A 15,329-nucleotide genomic window follows, 5' to 3' on the forward strand; every position below is an offset into this window, starting at 1 on the left:
CCCTTTAATTTTTGTATCGGATACTGTTTTTTATGGCGGTGTGTAGCTGCCCCTATGTCTAGCCTATTTATGTCTCACACACTTTGGTATCCCTGATAAAATGGGATATATATCATGATTACTAAGACGAAATGTTCCTGATGACGTGACCCTGAAATACACCGGAAAGTGCAGTGTATTTAGTTGTAACTGAGGTCCGTGAGTGCGGTGCTTGTATACATCCTGAATTGTGTTTGGGCAGCAGGGAATCATCTTGACCAGTGTGACTCTCTGATGCTGTCACAGACCCCGGCCTGCCGACGTGGCGGGGCGGAAGAAGAGCCGCTGGCTGGCACCAAACGGGTGAGCTGCAGCCCTTGTCTCTTTCTGGAGCAACAAAACACTGTTTGTGTTTCTTTTCAGAATTTAAAATGTTTGCCATCTCTACAGGACCTTAACTAGCAAGTAAATAACTGTTTACTCATATTGTCGTTACTTAGATTAGATACTAAAAGTGTCTTAGGTGTTTCTTTAGAAAAATAGACTTTTATAAATGTCTGAAACGTATAAAAATACGTTTTTATACGTATGTAACAGTTTTATATACATGTTAGATTGTCTTACATTGCCGTTAAAGTTGTAATGATTCAATAGTAATGTAAGTCCCGTAAAGGCTTTGTTTTGTTTAATATTAGCATTTATTCATAACATGCTCAGTGATATTTAGATTTCGTGCATTTTAAAGAGTCATTGTGTTATTTTGTGTTGATTCGGGCCACATCCTATACGTTTATTCAAACAGTTTGTTAGGCCATTCGGATACTTGTTTGATTTAAAATAAAACTGTGGATAAATACAGTTAATTATAGAATCATATATAATGCAGAGCATTTGCAGCGAATTGGAATTGCCACGTTTTTTTTTCTTACTTTGTTTCCATCAATCCGAAAGAGACTGATGGAAACAAAGTTTTGATTGAAAACAATTAATATATGGGTGTACTTTCTCCAACTGACCTCTAGATGGCGACATAGTTCACTGATTTGTCATGTTAAATTAAAGGTGGGAAAACTAGGCAAAACTTCAAAAGTTTTATCTGAAAGTTTTAAACAATGAACACAAATGTTTCCATGGAATGATATAAACAAAAAAACAAAAAAAAAACAGGCTGCTTGTAAAGAAAAAAAAAAATCAGGGTTTTGAACAGAAGCTAACTGGAGCCTTTTGATTTATTGATTTCAAATCTTTAGAAACAATCAGCCTTCATGCTGAGCTCATGTTTACTTCAGTCACTCTTTGTAACTTAGGCTGTCCTTTAATCTAAAAAAAACAAACCCTACTCTGATTAAAGCTTTTCTTAAAGGTCAAATCTTTCAGTCTTGTTGGAGATTTGTACAGGTACATTAAAAAACTAATCGGGTAAAGAATAGAGATATGCATCTCATAGGTATACATATAATTTGACATTACCTTATAATAGGTAATATCAAATAATAATAAAAAAAAAAATCTTGTCCATTTCTATCCTCTCTAAAAGTGGATGGCCCTCGTCTTGCATGAATTACCTCATCAATGCTGTGCGGAGTGTGAAGCTCTAAGGAAAAGCCAGGTTGCTTTTATAGCTCCCTCATCGGCCCTGTTTTGTCCAGAGACCATTGTTTTTCGAATCAACTTTTTTGTGGAAAATTTCTCACTTTAGCTTGCATGCATTGGTCAGCAAACAAGCTGCAACTCTCTATTCCCGTCTATGTGGCATATTATTGCCACTTGAAATGGAGAAAGTTAGTGTTTAACTCCCTTTATATTGAAGGTGACCACAAGTTAAAAGCCTATGTGATTAGAAAATGAAATTTTTATAGATTGTAATTATGCTGCAAATGCAATGAATTTTCTAGCCCTAGTTCACACTGAACTTCAAACAGATGATAAGATTTTATTGATCTCACAGTGGAGAAATTCACTTGTCAAAGATGACGTCAATACACAAAAGAAGGTGCCAAAAAGAGGGAAAAGGGCATGGGATGTATACAGTGCATCCACATATATACAGTGATCGAGAGAGAGAAAAAAAAGGAAATAAGGCAGAGCTTTAAGGTGACTTTTACACATTTGGATAGACTCTGGGACCTTGATTTTACAAATTAAATAGCTTTCATCTGAAAACAGGACTTTGTACTTTGGGAAACAGTCTATCTTTCTTCTCTTTAGCCCTGATATAGTGTCTCTGGCTCAGGAGTAACTTGATATTTTTTGCCCATATCTAGTATTTGACATTGTGAAGTGGCTCTTAAGGCTTCAACTCCAGCCTCTGTCGACTTTTTATGTTTCTTCCTGTTGTTAGTGCACATTTAGCTTCAACATGTCTTCTTTCCACTTTTCTGTTAATATGCTTGGAAACTGAATTTTGTAGCCTCCCCTCCCTGTGAAGTGTTTGTGTCTGAAGTCAGCAGTCTTCCCCATGACTTTTTTTTTGTTTTCATTTCATTAATCATCAACATCACAAGAAATAAAGATTTGGAGCAGCAATCCTTTATAAAAAATGAATTTCACTTTTTTAGATGATTGGTGAAAAATTCTTGAACTTTAATGCAAATAAACATTTTTATCTGTAGTTTTGTTGATTTTCAGGGGATGCATTGATCGCTGAAGGTAGTTTTTTGCACTGGAGTATATTCATGTTAAAAGCTGAAGGTTCAGTGATAGATCAGAGGTACAGATTCTACCAGTTAACCTGCTGCTCCCTCTTCCAGGATACCATGTCTCAGGCTGTTCCTTCTGATCCAGAGCCGTGCTCCAACAGCGGGCCTCCGTCAGAACATGCTCCCCATGCCGATCCTGTTCAGGATGATTCAACACTTCTTGAAAAACCAACAGCTATACTGGAGCCGGTTCTCCCCACAGAGAGCGGAGACTTTCCTGATTCAGCTGTGAAGACGGCGCAGGTGGAAGCTACAACCAAAGTTGAAGCCCCCGAGGCTCCGTCAGAGGCTCCTGTTGAGGATCAGGTGGTTGAATGCGACCAAGCATTGAGCCTGGAGCCAGATCCAGAGAGCTTGGAGGAGGAGAAGGTTTGTAGTGAAGGTTTTCATATATTCTGCTTTAGCTTCTTTATGCACCACACTCACTAAAGGGGTTTAAAAACAGAAAAAACTGCATGACCTCAACACTTTATTTTTGAGGGAGTGATCTACATGTGATGCAAAAAGAGAAATCAAAACATCTTTAATTATATAAGTATTTTAAGTGTAACGAAATTCTTGAAAATGAGCAAACAATACAGAGAATCAATTTACCTAAGGCCTGGACCGCCGCTCCTTGTTAGCCATCAAAGAGTGCAGACATGAAAGACCCAAATCTAAAGTGTTCCCACCTAAAGCTATGCACTGCCAGGATTTATCATGCTCTTCTTAAAGGCTGCTACTCCCTGCTACTAAACAATAGAGTTTCCATATTGGATATTAAGACAAATTCATCCTACATCTCATATAAAGCAGAGTAAACGGTTAATATTTATAGCTTCCTGGACGGGAAGCGAAACGTCTTCAAAATTGGAAACTAAGTCCAGTGGATTGTTTTTTTACGTTTTTGGAATATTTTCAACATATATATCTAACAAAACATCGTGATCTTGTTTTGTTTATTGAATCCTCGTAAATTAATTTTTCCCCCCATTTTTGAACAGTGAGGATTAACAAAAATATGCCTATTAGCTAACAGGTGGGATAATGGGATGGTTAGATGATCTACCTTTAGATTTACTTAAAATAACACCTCAAACACGCCCTTCCTTCTTTGACAACAAAATGATTCAAAGGGAGGATGCATGCTGTAAATGGTCTTTTGAAGTTTTGTCTGTTAAAATGTTAATGTGAGGTTATGTTGTTAAAATGTTAAATACCTACTTTGTAACAAGTACAGCATGGACTGAAAGGCCAATCAGAGAGGAAGAATCCATCACCCCAAATTACATTTTAAGTTTTTTCTTTGTGTGTGTTATGACCATCTGCTTGCAAACATAAAACACCATCCCATGTGTGAAGAACAGGGGAGGTGGCATCAGGTTTAAAAGTTTTGCTGCAGTATATACTTCTGCACTTTACAAAAAGCTGATCTTAAGATCTTAACATTAGGAGAAATTATCAGTAGAGAAATTAAGACTTGGACACAGATGGGTCTTCTAAATGGACAGTTCGCCTGAGATTGATACAGTTAATCATTCTGCCTTAAGATTTATAACAAACTGACGCAGTATGACCCATCACTGTGGTTTATAATATCAGATGGGAAAGCTTTGACTACTGTCATCGCTGCAATGGTCTGAGAATCAGCCACTGCCAATTCTTTCAACTTCAAATTATATTTGAGAGCAGTTTTTGGAGGGTTTTGAACTTTTTTGTTTCAACGATAGCGGTTAATGTTTCTCAAATAAGGTTAACATATTGAAGGGGTCTTGAAAACTTATAAAACTGAGCTTTAAAGATAGGTAAACAGTGATCAATCAAAAACCTGTAACCGGTGCATCCCTAGAAAAGCAAATACTCTTTGAGTTCAGTGGTTAGTTAGTATTTGCTATCTGTCCTAAATGTTTTCAACAAACTTGGGAAAAAAAGTAATTTCCCCTCCAAGCCTTTATAACTTGAAACATCCTGCAAAATGTTTTGTATCTTAGTGCTCCCCAAGTGATTTGAAGCTACATGCATGGTTTTAGAGATGATCTCTTTAAATGGTCAATGTTTTAAGGTCCGTGTGATCTAACTAACTTTCTGCTTTTTACGTTTTCTCAAATAGTCTTTCCTGGTGCCATTTCTACATGTAATGGTTTTTAACTGTTTTATTCATTTATTTATTTATTTTTCAGCAGGTCTGCCTTGAAAAAGAGAGTTCTAATCTCACTGGTTGATTAAATGATAAAAAATAAAAAGAAATCCCCAATTTGGTTGCTATTGGTTAATTACTGTCTTTTCTTTCTGCAAATATCTGTTTGCACCTGTATGTCTTTGTTCACAGTGTAGTAAGCAATGTAACAGTAAAGTGATCTTTGGAGTCCCCTCTCTGCTTCTCGCTGCTGATCTTTGGATTCAGGGCGTCTCAGTTTCCCAAACAGAAACAAGCTTTAGATGAACCTGACTGTCTGGGGTCTCTCAGGGGGCCAGATGCTGTGTTCTCTATGTGGCATCAGTAAACTTGGAGCACACAGAAGTTTTCATTTACCTGTGAAATACTAATTGGAGCAGTTTTTTAGTTTTGAAAAATGTCTTTGTTCTTGTTTTGTTTGTTTTAATCTGGAATCTAAAAAGACTTTTAGATCCAACTTTGTGTAAATTTTATTCAATTCTCACAAAGCAGTTTGTTGACTGCTGCTGTGCTGTTTCTGTGTGCAGACATCAGTCCAGCAGAAAGAACAGGGGTGGGGAGGCTGGAGTACCTGGGGGAAATCACTTCTAAGCAGTGCCACCTCCAGCGTTGGTATGTCTTCCTTCTCCTCAGCTTTTCTTCCTCAGTTTTACATCTTCCTTTTTTGTCGTCTTTATGCAATTGTTTCTGAGGAATTTATAATTTACTCCAGTCTGAAAAATGTTCAGCCGGCCACGCTCTGAACCTGCCTCCTATAAATCCAGGTTGTTTGCGAAAAAAAAAGGACAAATAGATCATAATAAATTATTTAGTTTCTCAACCTTTAATGTGAAATAAGCTCAATCTGAAAAAAAGGCCAAATCCTATCAACGTTAGAGTAAAAAAATAAAATCATTTTCTCTAAGCTAGTTGGAAAAGTGATCATATCCCTAAACTGGCAAAGGTTAAGGAATCGTATTTATTATTTGATATACTTAGTTCCATTTGAAGAAAAGTCAGCCCACAACATAAGGCTGCCAACACCATGCTTCACTGATGGTAAGGTGTTTTATTGTGTTTTGTTTCATTTTTTTGTTGTTATCCTTAAGGTTTGTTTTTTGGACATTTTGTTGAACTATATTTTCTCCTCTTTTGTAGCCATGCTTTATATAATATGACTGATTCCTTGTGACAGTGAGGTAATTTGGTCCTTTATAAACCCTCTGTAAGAGTTTCATGACAAGCAGATGACGTTTACAGAATGTAGAAACTGGTTAAAAATCTGCCTCAACAAACTATGTGTTTAAGGATGTGAACTCTTATGCTACCAGGTTATTGCAGCTCTGAAGTTATTTGAAATTTTTCCCAAATAGATTTGTTGGTTTTTTTAGTTTAATTTTAAGGGACATGCTGTATGTTTGGAAAGATCTGGAAATGATCTATCAACGTCTCCCTTTTTTAGGTGATAAGAAACATTCATTTTGATATAAGTGTTTTCTTAGAACCGAGTCGTGTGTCAAACCAGATTAAATCAGTGTAAAACGGAAAAATGACACAGTGAATGTTTATTGAGCCACAGATATTTGCTCCCATTAACAATGTTTAGAGCTGATAATTGTTTGTTGCTCCAACTTGATCCAGCAGAGATTTTCAGAACAATAAAACAAATGTCCTCATGACTGTTTGTCTCCATTGTCCCTTATTTCAGGGCACAGCCTGACAACTGTTAAGGTGAAGGCAGGGGAGGCTCTTCGACTCCACAAGACTTCTGTAGGAGAGGAGGCGCTAGAGGAGGTGGATGAGGGAGAAGGGGAGAAGAAAGATGGAGGAGGAGATCCTGACAGATCCAGCTCAGAGGAGTCGTCTCCTGCAAGCACTGCTCCTGCTGCATCATCCGGCAGGGGGGTTTTCTCCACAATCACACACGCTGTACAGAACACTGTGAGTGGTTAAACATGCAGGAATCTGGGATTTCTGTATCATCAAGGTTTAAATAGTCTTTTCACTTGGTTCTGACTTCTGATTTTCAATTCTAGTTTAGTTTTAATTTGTTTTTAGTGCTTTTTTTGATCTCCTTTAGTTTTATTTTTTAATTTAAAAAAAAGTGAAGTTGTTATTAGTTACAGTTTTAGCTTTAGTGTTTTATTTAATATGACATGCATTGCTTGGGGCAAGACTGAAAAATTATAATAATGGAAATAAAATCCCAGATAAGGACAAACGGCTACACAAAACAAATAACCTGACTGCTAAACCTGCCATCTGCTGGCATAGTGCAGTGGGGAAAAAAAAGCAAAAACAGCAACAGGAAACTAGACCTCATATGAATGCACAATGATAAAGACACTAATGGAAAATACTAAGCACATTCTTACACGCTTTTAGTTTTCTTTTTCTGTTTGTTTTTTTTGCAATGTCAAGTTTTTATGTATATTTGAGTTAACAAAAAATGTGTTTTTTTTTAAGTCCAGTTTTCATTATTTAATTACTGATAATAACCTTGGTATGCATTCACCTTGATAAGCCAGGAGTTCCCAACCGAGATCATTTGGTTTGGAATTTTGCTTCCAAGCAGCAATGGTGTCAAAACTGCTGTAAGACGAGAAATGAATAAAATGTCATTTAATCGTTTTTCTTAAATGTATAAAATACAAAATTGCAGCTCATTGCTTTTACAGCAAGATATTAATGGGTGCCACGCTATACACCATGATGAGCTTTTCTCCATTTGTCCCTCGTCTTTAAGGGTAAGTCAGTCATCAGCGGAGGCCTGGATGCCTTGGAGTTCATCGGTAAGAAGACCATGAATGTTTTGGCCGAGAGTGACCCGGGTTTTAAAAAGACAAAGACTCTGATGCAGAAGACCGCCTCTCTGAGTCAGGTTTGCAGCTGCATAATTATCTGCACTCATTACTCTACCTGAGGAATAACTACTCTGATATTTCTGTTAAGTTTGGTTTTCATAGATAAAATAACTCAGAGATGTCTTCATAGTTGCAGTTTTACCAAGGTGACCCCACTGTGCTGACTTTGATTCTGCAGATGCTGAGGGAAGCCAAAGAAAAGGAGCGTGCACGTCTAAGCAACCAGCCGCTGAGCGCTCCCACAGCTCACTACGGCATTCTCTTTGATGACTACCAGGGTCTGTCCCACCTCGAAGCCCTGGAGATCCTGTCCAACGAGAGCGAGGCCAAAGTAAAGCCCAGGTTTTATGAGCAAACGTCCGGTCAGAAAGAAGAGAATATAAAACTGCTGCATCTGTTTTTTTTAGGTCCAAGCATTCCTCTCCTCCCTCACAGAGGAGGAGCAGGAGGAAGTGAAGAAGGAGCTGATTTTTATTAAAGAGATATTCATCAAGCAAGATGAAGAACAAGAGGGGGAGGAAACCGGAGGAGAGACGAAGGATAACGGTGATCTAAGTTCCCAAATACACTGTTCCACCCCCATATGTGAGTGATCCAGAGCAGCCGGAGGTAGAGGCAGCCTCTGACGCTGACCCAGGATCAGGCAGTGTTGTTTTTCCCAAACTTGCTTAAAGGAAGTAGAGGCACATTAATCTAAATCTAAATGTTGAAATCCAGTCGCTCCATAGACCTTTATGATACTGAAAAAAAAACATGAAGCACAATCATTTCAAAAGATATTTTTAATATCTACATTTTTTTTCTAAATTGCACATCTTTATTTTCAATAATTCCCAAACCATGGTCGCCTCACCTCATAATTACAATTAAAAAACTTGTTGTAAAGATGTTAAAATAAGTTAATATATTATAGAGGGCTCATAATCTCATGCTGAAAGGAAAGAAAAAAAGCTTATTACTGACAAGGCATTAATTTTTGTCTGATTTTGGAGGGCGCCTCAGAGAAAGGAACCTCAATGACAAGGAATACAGGTTAAAAGCTCATAAAACAGATCGACTAACCTGAAAAATAAAGCATACCTTAAAGTCTTGGGGTTGTCTGGTTATGCCGCCATTAGATGATCTCTTAATGGAAATTTGATTTTTTTTCCCCCTCACTGAATTAATTAACAGAAATGTTGGCTCCAGTTTTTGCTTCAGACATATGCAGCTTCAATAAACGACTAACTTGCTAACGGTATATTTATTTAAATTTTGTACATTCCTTAACCAGCTGTGCAAAGATGCTGAAACATCTTTTCTTATAATCCGTACCGACGAAATGACCCATAAATGATAAAAATCAGCTAAAATAGGAAAGTTAACCACTGTTAATATGAGTTGCAGCCACCTTGAGTAAGGAAGTCGGTATAGTCTTGTTGACCCGACTTAGAGACTTGTTATTCTGATTTCTGAGGTGTTCCAGTTTGAATTTTTCACTAAAGTCAAATCCAAGCTTCAGGTTACAAGCCGTTAGCAGCGCATGGCCTCCTGCTGCTGTCGGTAATTATTTAAAACTCAAAACATTTCTTTCTAAGCCATAAATGACCTTTTATCACAATATAAAACATGTACAGTTCTCTGTCCATGCAGCAAGATAATGTCACCTGACAAATTTAGGCTTATATGAAATTTAGTCTTAAACAAGATAAATTATGTAATACTTATGCTTTGTTTTTTTGTATGTTGGTAAGAACCAAATCATTTTTAGTGAGACAACACACAGTTACATCACATATATCTGTTTAAGTCTTAATACTTCTGTCTATTATTGATTTTTTTTTTTTTATAGAAAATAAAACTTAGAAAGCAGATGATTCGTCCCTCAAGTATTAAATTATTATTCATCTTGCAAAGAGCTATAAAAGCCCAATTTCCTTCAGGAATCTTTTTTTACTGATTATGTTGAAAGTTCAAAATGCTTTTGGTCCTAAAATATACCACCAACCCACCATCCTTTCATGTTTTAAAGGTCTGAAAAGTGTGAGGCTCTGTCACAGCTGTGCACAGTTTAGACACAGACTGCCTGATCCAATGTCGGTGTTCAGGGGCTGACGACACATTGACATTACCACCTTGAAGGAAGATGACAGCAATCAGATCCAGACTCTTAATCTGCATGTGTGCTGAGCATCTTCTGATCTTAATATAATTTTAGCACAGAAGGTGAGATGAATTCAGCATGCATAAAAGAATCAGAGCTTAGGTGAATTCTCTTCGTTTTGATCCCAGCATGAAAAAAATGAAAGCCTTAAACCCTCAGTGTGGGCCGCTGCATGATCACCTTCAATATACCTGTTTAAATTTAACATGCTGAATTGATTGTGTTGTTTTGTCAGCTGCTGATGGGGAGGAGTTTGTTAGTGTTCTGACTGAGCTGCTGTTTGAACTTCATGTTGCTGCGACGCCAGACAAACTCAACAAGGTGACGCACTAACATGCACGCCCATCCACTCTCACCAATAGGTGTAAACATGTTTTTGACTTTAAAGAATCATAAATAAAGCTGAATATTTTAAGTGAAAGTCAAAACTGAAAACTAATGCATAGCATGAAGCATACCACTATCACCTTAAAGCTACAGGTAATTTTTTTTTAATCAAGCAACCACGCAGAATGACCTTATGACCCTGCCTGACACTGCAGCACACAACATTTAAACTCCATTTTAGCCAGCCTGCTGTATTTTATTAAAATGTGTTAAGTATTCAGCAAATTGTCTGCTCCATGCAGACGCTTAGTCTGTGCTGATAAAGATTTGCCCACCTCTGTATTATCTAACCTTGGAGACAAGTTTTTTTTTCACTGATTTATTCAGCTAAAAACATTAGATGGCTTAGATGCAGTCCAATAATTTTTATAGCTCTATTAACTTCCAGCCCAAGATGGTCAGGTAATCAGTTTAATTGCTTGACAAAATGGGCCTTTCTAGGCTTGGAACTATTTAAAATACATTTTTATAATATGTATTGTAAAGACAGGGTTTCCGCGGGTCATTAAAAATCATTAAAATTAATTTAAATTATTATTGTTTAAATTAAGGCCTTAATTGGCATTAAAATTAATTTAATGTGTTTATTGTGGCATTTAAAATGCTTTATTAAAAAAAATGTTTATAAAAACAATTTTGTCAAAAATTTCAACAAAAGTGGTTGGAAAACGAGGAATTTGGGACATGGCTGCAGTCTGTCGACGGGTACCTGTTGGTGGCATTAAAATGATTTCTAAGAGCATTAAAACAGCATTAAAAAGCATAAAATTTTAGTTAATCATTCCTGTATAAACCCTGAAAGAGAAAAGGACATTTCAAAAATTCAATTACAACAAAATGCATCTAAATAATTCAGGTAAAAAAAAAAAAAAAATCTAGAAAAGTTGTCTTCTGGAGAAATTCTTTGTAAAAACGTTTTGTCTCCCGGTCTGAGGAGGACAGAGGAGTCCATTATTCCACAGGGAAACCAATGTTTGATCCTTTCCTCACACAGATACTCTGGAAAAACAATGATTATTGCAAACAGGCAAATATTAGCTTTAAAATCCAATCAGACAAATGATGTTTGCAAACCAAATCAGATACACAAAGCCACTCACCTATAGCCCAGATGACATCCTGCTGCAGGCATTATGGGAGGGAAAAAAAGTATTCTCCTTCAAAGATCCTCTGCATAATTCATGTTGCCTTCTATAGACAGGCATTAGCGTGGAATCATGTCCATGCATCTCATTAGCATCCATCACTACAGTGATTTCTCGGCACGTGGAGCTGATGCATGGTAATTATGCATCTGCAGGCTCGTTTGAGAGCCCATGAATGGGTGAACAAGGTAGAGCAGCCAGGAGGAGAAGCATTTTCTGCAGAGAGCAGAGAAGATCAGAATGATGATGACCAGAACACAGAGGAAGAGAAGAAAACGAATGAGGAGGAGCGACATGATGACAAGAGGAGCGTTGAGGGAGAAGAAGCAAAAGATGGTGACCTCCGAACTGTAGAGGTGAAAGATTTTAATCTTGAAGCTTCTTCCATAGCATAATTTGGTTGGATGTGCTCATTCAGCATCATTTTCCTTCCTCTCTGTAGGCCATCTACCTGTCATCAGTGGGCAGTCTGGCTGAAGTGACGGCTCGCAGTATCGAACAGCTCCACAAGGTGGCAGAGCTCATCCTTCATGGCCAGGAGCAGGAGAAACCTGCCAGGGATCAAGCACAAATCCTTACCAAGTATGAGCCTATTGGCTCCATTTGCTTTACACTATGAGCACAGTGCAGCTGAGTGAGGAAGCCTTTGGATGTATTTTTTTTTTTTTAATTGGAAAATTAGAACAGTTTCATAGGATGGAAAATTATGGCGAAGGATTCTATTGAATATTAAAATGGTTTGGCTTGATAGATAATGATACATAATGTAGTTTTTGTTTTGTTTTCTATCTCAGGTTGACATGTGCCATGTGTAAGGAGGTAGACTGTTTGACCAAGAGGTTCTCTGGTTCACTTCTTCTGCTCGGGGTAGGTTGAAATTTGTGTTTGGACTGTTATCATTATTATTATTATCTCTTACAAGCTTGGTGAGGAGGCCTGTACCCACTCTGCTCTACCTGCAGTGTGACAGCACCAGAAGATCACAGACTGTTACATTTATCTTGGTTTTAAAGTCAAATCAGTATTTTTAGGCTGTGCTGATTAGGAACTCCCTATCATCAGATGGTGTCCTCCATCTTGTACATAGTTTGTTGAATTCAACAGGCAGCTAGATTTGGATTTTTAGCTTATTTTCCTCTGTTACCAAGGATGCTTACATATTTTGCTTAACATAAGGTAAGTTCTTTCATCATTTGTTTAAATGTCGATACAGAAGCTTCGGTTACGGCCACCTTTTCCTTCTCCTCCATCTCTTTAAAGCTTCTGGTATAGATTGGACTAGCTCTTCAGCTGTTTGGGGTAAACCCTGGACAGGTCGATACAGAAGCTTCGGTTACGGCCACCTTTTCCTTCTCCTCCATCTCTTTAAAGCTTCTGGTATGGATTGGACTAGCTCTTCAGCTGTTTGGGGTAAACCCTGGACAGGTCGCCAGTCTATCGCCAAGCAGTTTGAGTCCATAGTTTGCAAAAAAGCACAAAAAAGCTACACATTTTCAGCTTTTTTTTATTAAACAACATTGAAATGACCTGTTGAGTAATCTCTAAGCTATTAATTTGGCACTTGTTGATAAGTGTGAACTCCAACAGGATAGATGTAAAACTGATAATGCGCATTATTAAGCTAAAAATGAATCTTCCATTTATACAAAATCAGCTCTGAAAGTGATTGTTACAAAAAAAATAAAAAATATGGAAGTTAGACTAGTTAAGAGCAGCGATCAGTGTTTAGTGCGTTCTGTGTATAGGATCTCCTGATGAAGGACTGCAGCTCCCCAGCAGCAAGAGTAAAACACACATCAGAGGAAATCCTGTATAAAGGTTCTTCTGGGCAGGAAATGTTTGTTGGATGATTTTAATATGATAATAAAATCGGTCTTTGATGTTTTTTTGCCTCATTCTTGTGTCTCTTGTTGTGTTTGGCACCCATATATAGACCTCTGATGGAAAAACCCTGGAGAGAGCAAGAGCACTGATTGATTTATTGATCTTGGGGTAATCCCATCTGTTTTGCTGTTTCTTTTTCAGGCCCAAAGGAAAGCAGAGGAGCTAAATCCACTTGTAGACAGTGTCCTGCAGGAGGTGAGATTTGTTTTCTTCAGCAGTTTTAATGGAAATACAAGGAATAAAAAACAAAAGTCATCACAGCCTTGGGCTGATGGTGTCTGATTGAAGTTGACAGCCTAGAATGGCTCTGCTGGTCTGGAGGTAAAGAGCTTTGGTGTCTATGGGGCCATGTTTATTGGTAAAATGATTCTGATAAAAAAAGATTTCTATTTATCTGAACTTGATCTGCAGACATGACAAAAATTTTAACTTCAGTACTGATCTGTTCAGTTTCCTATGTGTGCTATTATGAACTTCATTCTGAATACTATTTGTGTAATCCAGTGCATGAAAGCAAAGGAGCAACTTGAGTAAGGTTTTTATTTTACTGCTCCCAATATAATCTATCGTAAAGAATATAGTTTTAAATCAAGACTTAAGTAGACTTATTTGAGGCTGAATCTAGGTAGTTTTTCCCCTTTTTTATTTTGCATAATAAAGGTGTCCCATAATTGTTAGTTATACCATACTGCTAGTTTGCCTGAATTTTTCTGCAGCATTTGGAGAGCTTTTTGATTGATGGTCGCGATGAAGTATAAAAAGAATGATGTCTCTTCTGTCTGCAGGGAACCAACAGCACCAACTACATCCATAATGCATTTCAGCTGCTGCTGCCAGTCCTGCAGATCTCCCACATCCAGAGCCAACAACGCCAACCTGCTGCAGAGCCAACAGCACAGCTGCAGCACTGACATCCTTAGTGCATCTGCTTGTCCTAATGTACAGCTGTAAAGTAATGCAAACTATTCAGTGCTTAAATGTGCCGTGACACAGGAGAAACGTGACTGACAGAATAAAAATTCTTGAAGGAAACAGATAAATTATTAACATATAAGAAAGGCACAGATGCAGATGTGTTTATCCGCTTCTTACTGAAGTAACAACCTGTCTGTTTTACAGGTAAGATTCGTACTTGATGAGGTTACACTTCTTTAGTTCCATAAAGTTGTTCTGGGGGAAAGGCTCAGATCACATCTTTCTCATCATTAATGGGCTTTTATTTTAGTTCTCACTAAGACTTGATGCTGCCCACCAGCTTTTGCTGACTTTTCTTAAACAATATATTATATAGCTTAACTCATCTGGAAACCATCAAATAAAAACAGAACTGAAGGAGATTGATATGTCAAAGCAATGCTGTACCAATGCATTAATCAATTTCTGATTATGAGTCTATCATTGCTTAGTATTGTCCTCTTTCCCCTTAATCTGTAGTTAAATGACGGGTTTGTGCGACATTTAAAAAAGTATGTTTTTTTGTTGTTGAAAAACTAAAAACAAGACTGATAAAGTATTTTATTAAAATTAATCAATCTTCATAATTCTTACATTCATTACAAAAATAGGAATGTCAGCTCCTTTGCCCTTTTCCTCCGGTTTAAAATTAAAAGGTAGCATTACTGAAAATATTGCCTTTTTTTGTTTTGTTTTTGTTCAAGTTGCTTTAACTTTATTTTGATGTTAAATTATATCAATGCAACACTATCATTTATTTTGTTAAGCTCAGTGTATGGGTTTTATCCCCATATTATATCCACTGAATGTGTAAAAACACTCTTTAAATGTTTTCTTTTTTTTGTGCTGCTGAAAATAAATAAAATATATTAACAACACTGAAATCTTTTGATAGAAAAAAGGAAGAGCATTTCTTTAGTCTTTATCTGCTTAGCTTAGCATAAAGGACAAATAAACCACACAAAAGAAAAGGTATCTGAACAAAAATACTTTTTCAATTTTCCCCATACTTTTTTTTAACTAACTTTGATAACTGAGAATTTTAATTATATATTCAATTCAATTCAGTTTATTTATATAGCGCCAAATTCACAACACATGTCATCTCAAGGCACTTTACAGTTCAACCAGATCATACAG

The 15,329-nt window shown here is 37.1% G+C and overlaps 1 protein-coding gene across 2 annotated transcripts; it reads left to right on the forward strand.

Moving 5' to 3' along the window:
- Positions 1 to 198: 198 nt before the first annotated feature.
- fam114a1 (family with sequence similarity 114 member A1) lies at positions 199 to 15,051 on the forward strand. 2 transcript variants are annotated; one of them, XM_015376249.1, is made up of 13 exons: positions 199 to 342; positions 2,730 to 3,047; positions 5,361 to 5,445; positions 6,521 to 6,753; positions 7,559 to 7,693; positions 7,855 to 8,007; positions 8,084 to 8,261; positions 10,055 to 10,140; positions 11,507 to 11,707; positions 11,794 to 11,933; positions 12,146 to 12,218; positions 13,377 to 13,430; positions 14,021 to 15,051. In XM_015376249.1, the coding sequence occupies exons 1-13, from the start codon at positions 274 to 276 to the stop codon at positions 14,144 to 14,146; spliced, it is 1,851 nt and encodes a 616-aa protein (XP_015231735.1). In that variant the 5' UTR covers positions 199 to 273; the 3' UTR covers positions 14,147 to 15,051. The 2 variants fall into 2 exon arrangements, with proteins under 2 accessions (XP_015231735.1, XP_015231736.1); XM_015376250.1 differs by having other exon boundaries at positions 315 to 444; positions 14,021 to 15,050.
- The last annotated feature ends 278 nt before the right edge of the window (positions 15,052 to 15,329 follow it).

Source organism: Cyprinodon variegatus, unplaced genomic scaffold, assembly GCF_000732505.1.
Source record: "Cyprinodon variegatus isolate N-32 unplaced genomic scaffold, C_variegatus-1.0 Scaffold131, whole genome shotgun sequence".
Classification (NCBI taxonomy): Eukaryota; Metazoa; Chordata; class Actinopteri; order Cyprinodontiformes; family Cyprinodontidae; genus Cyprinodon; species Cyprinodon variegatus.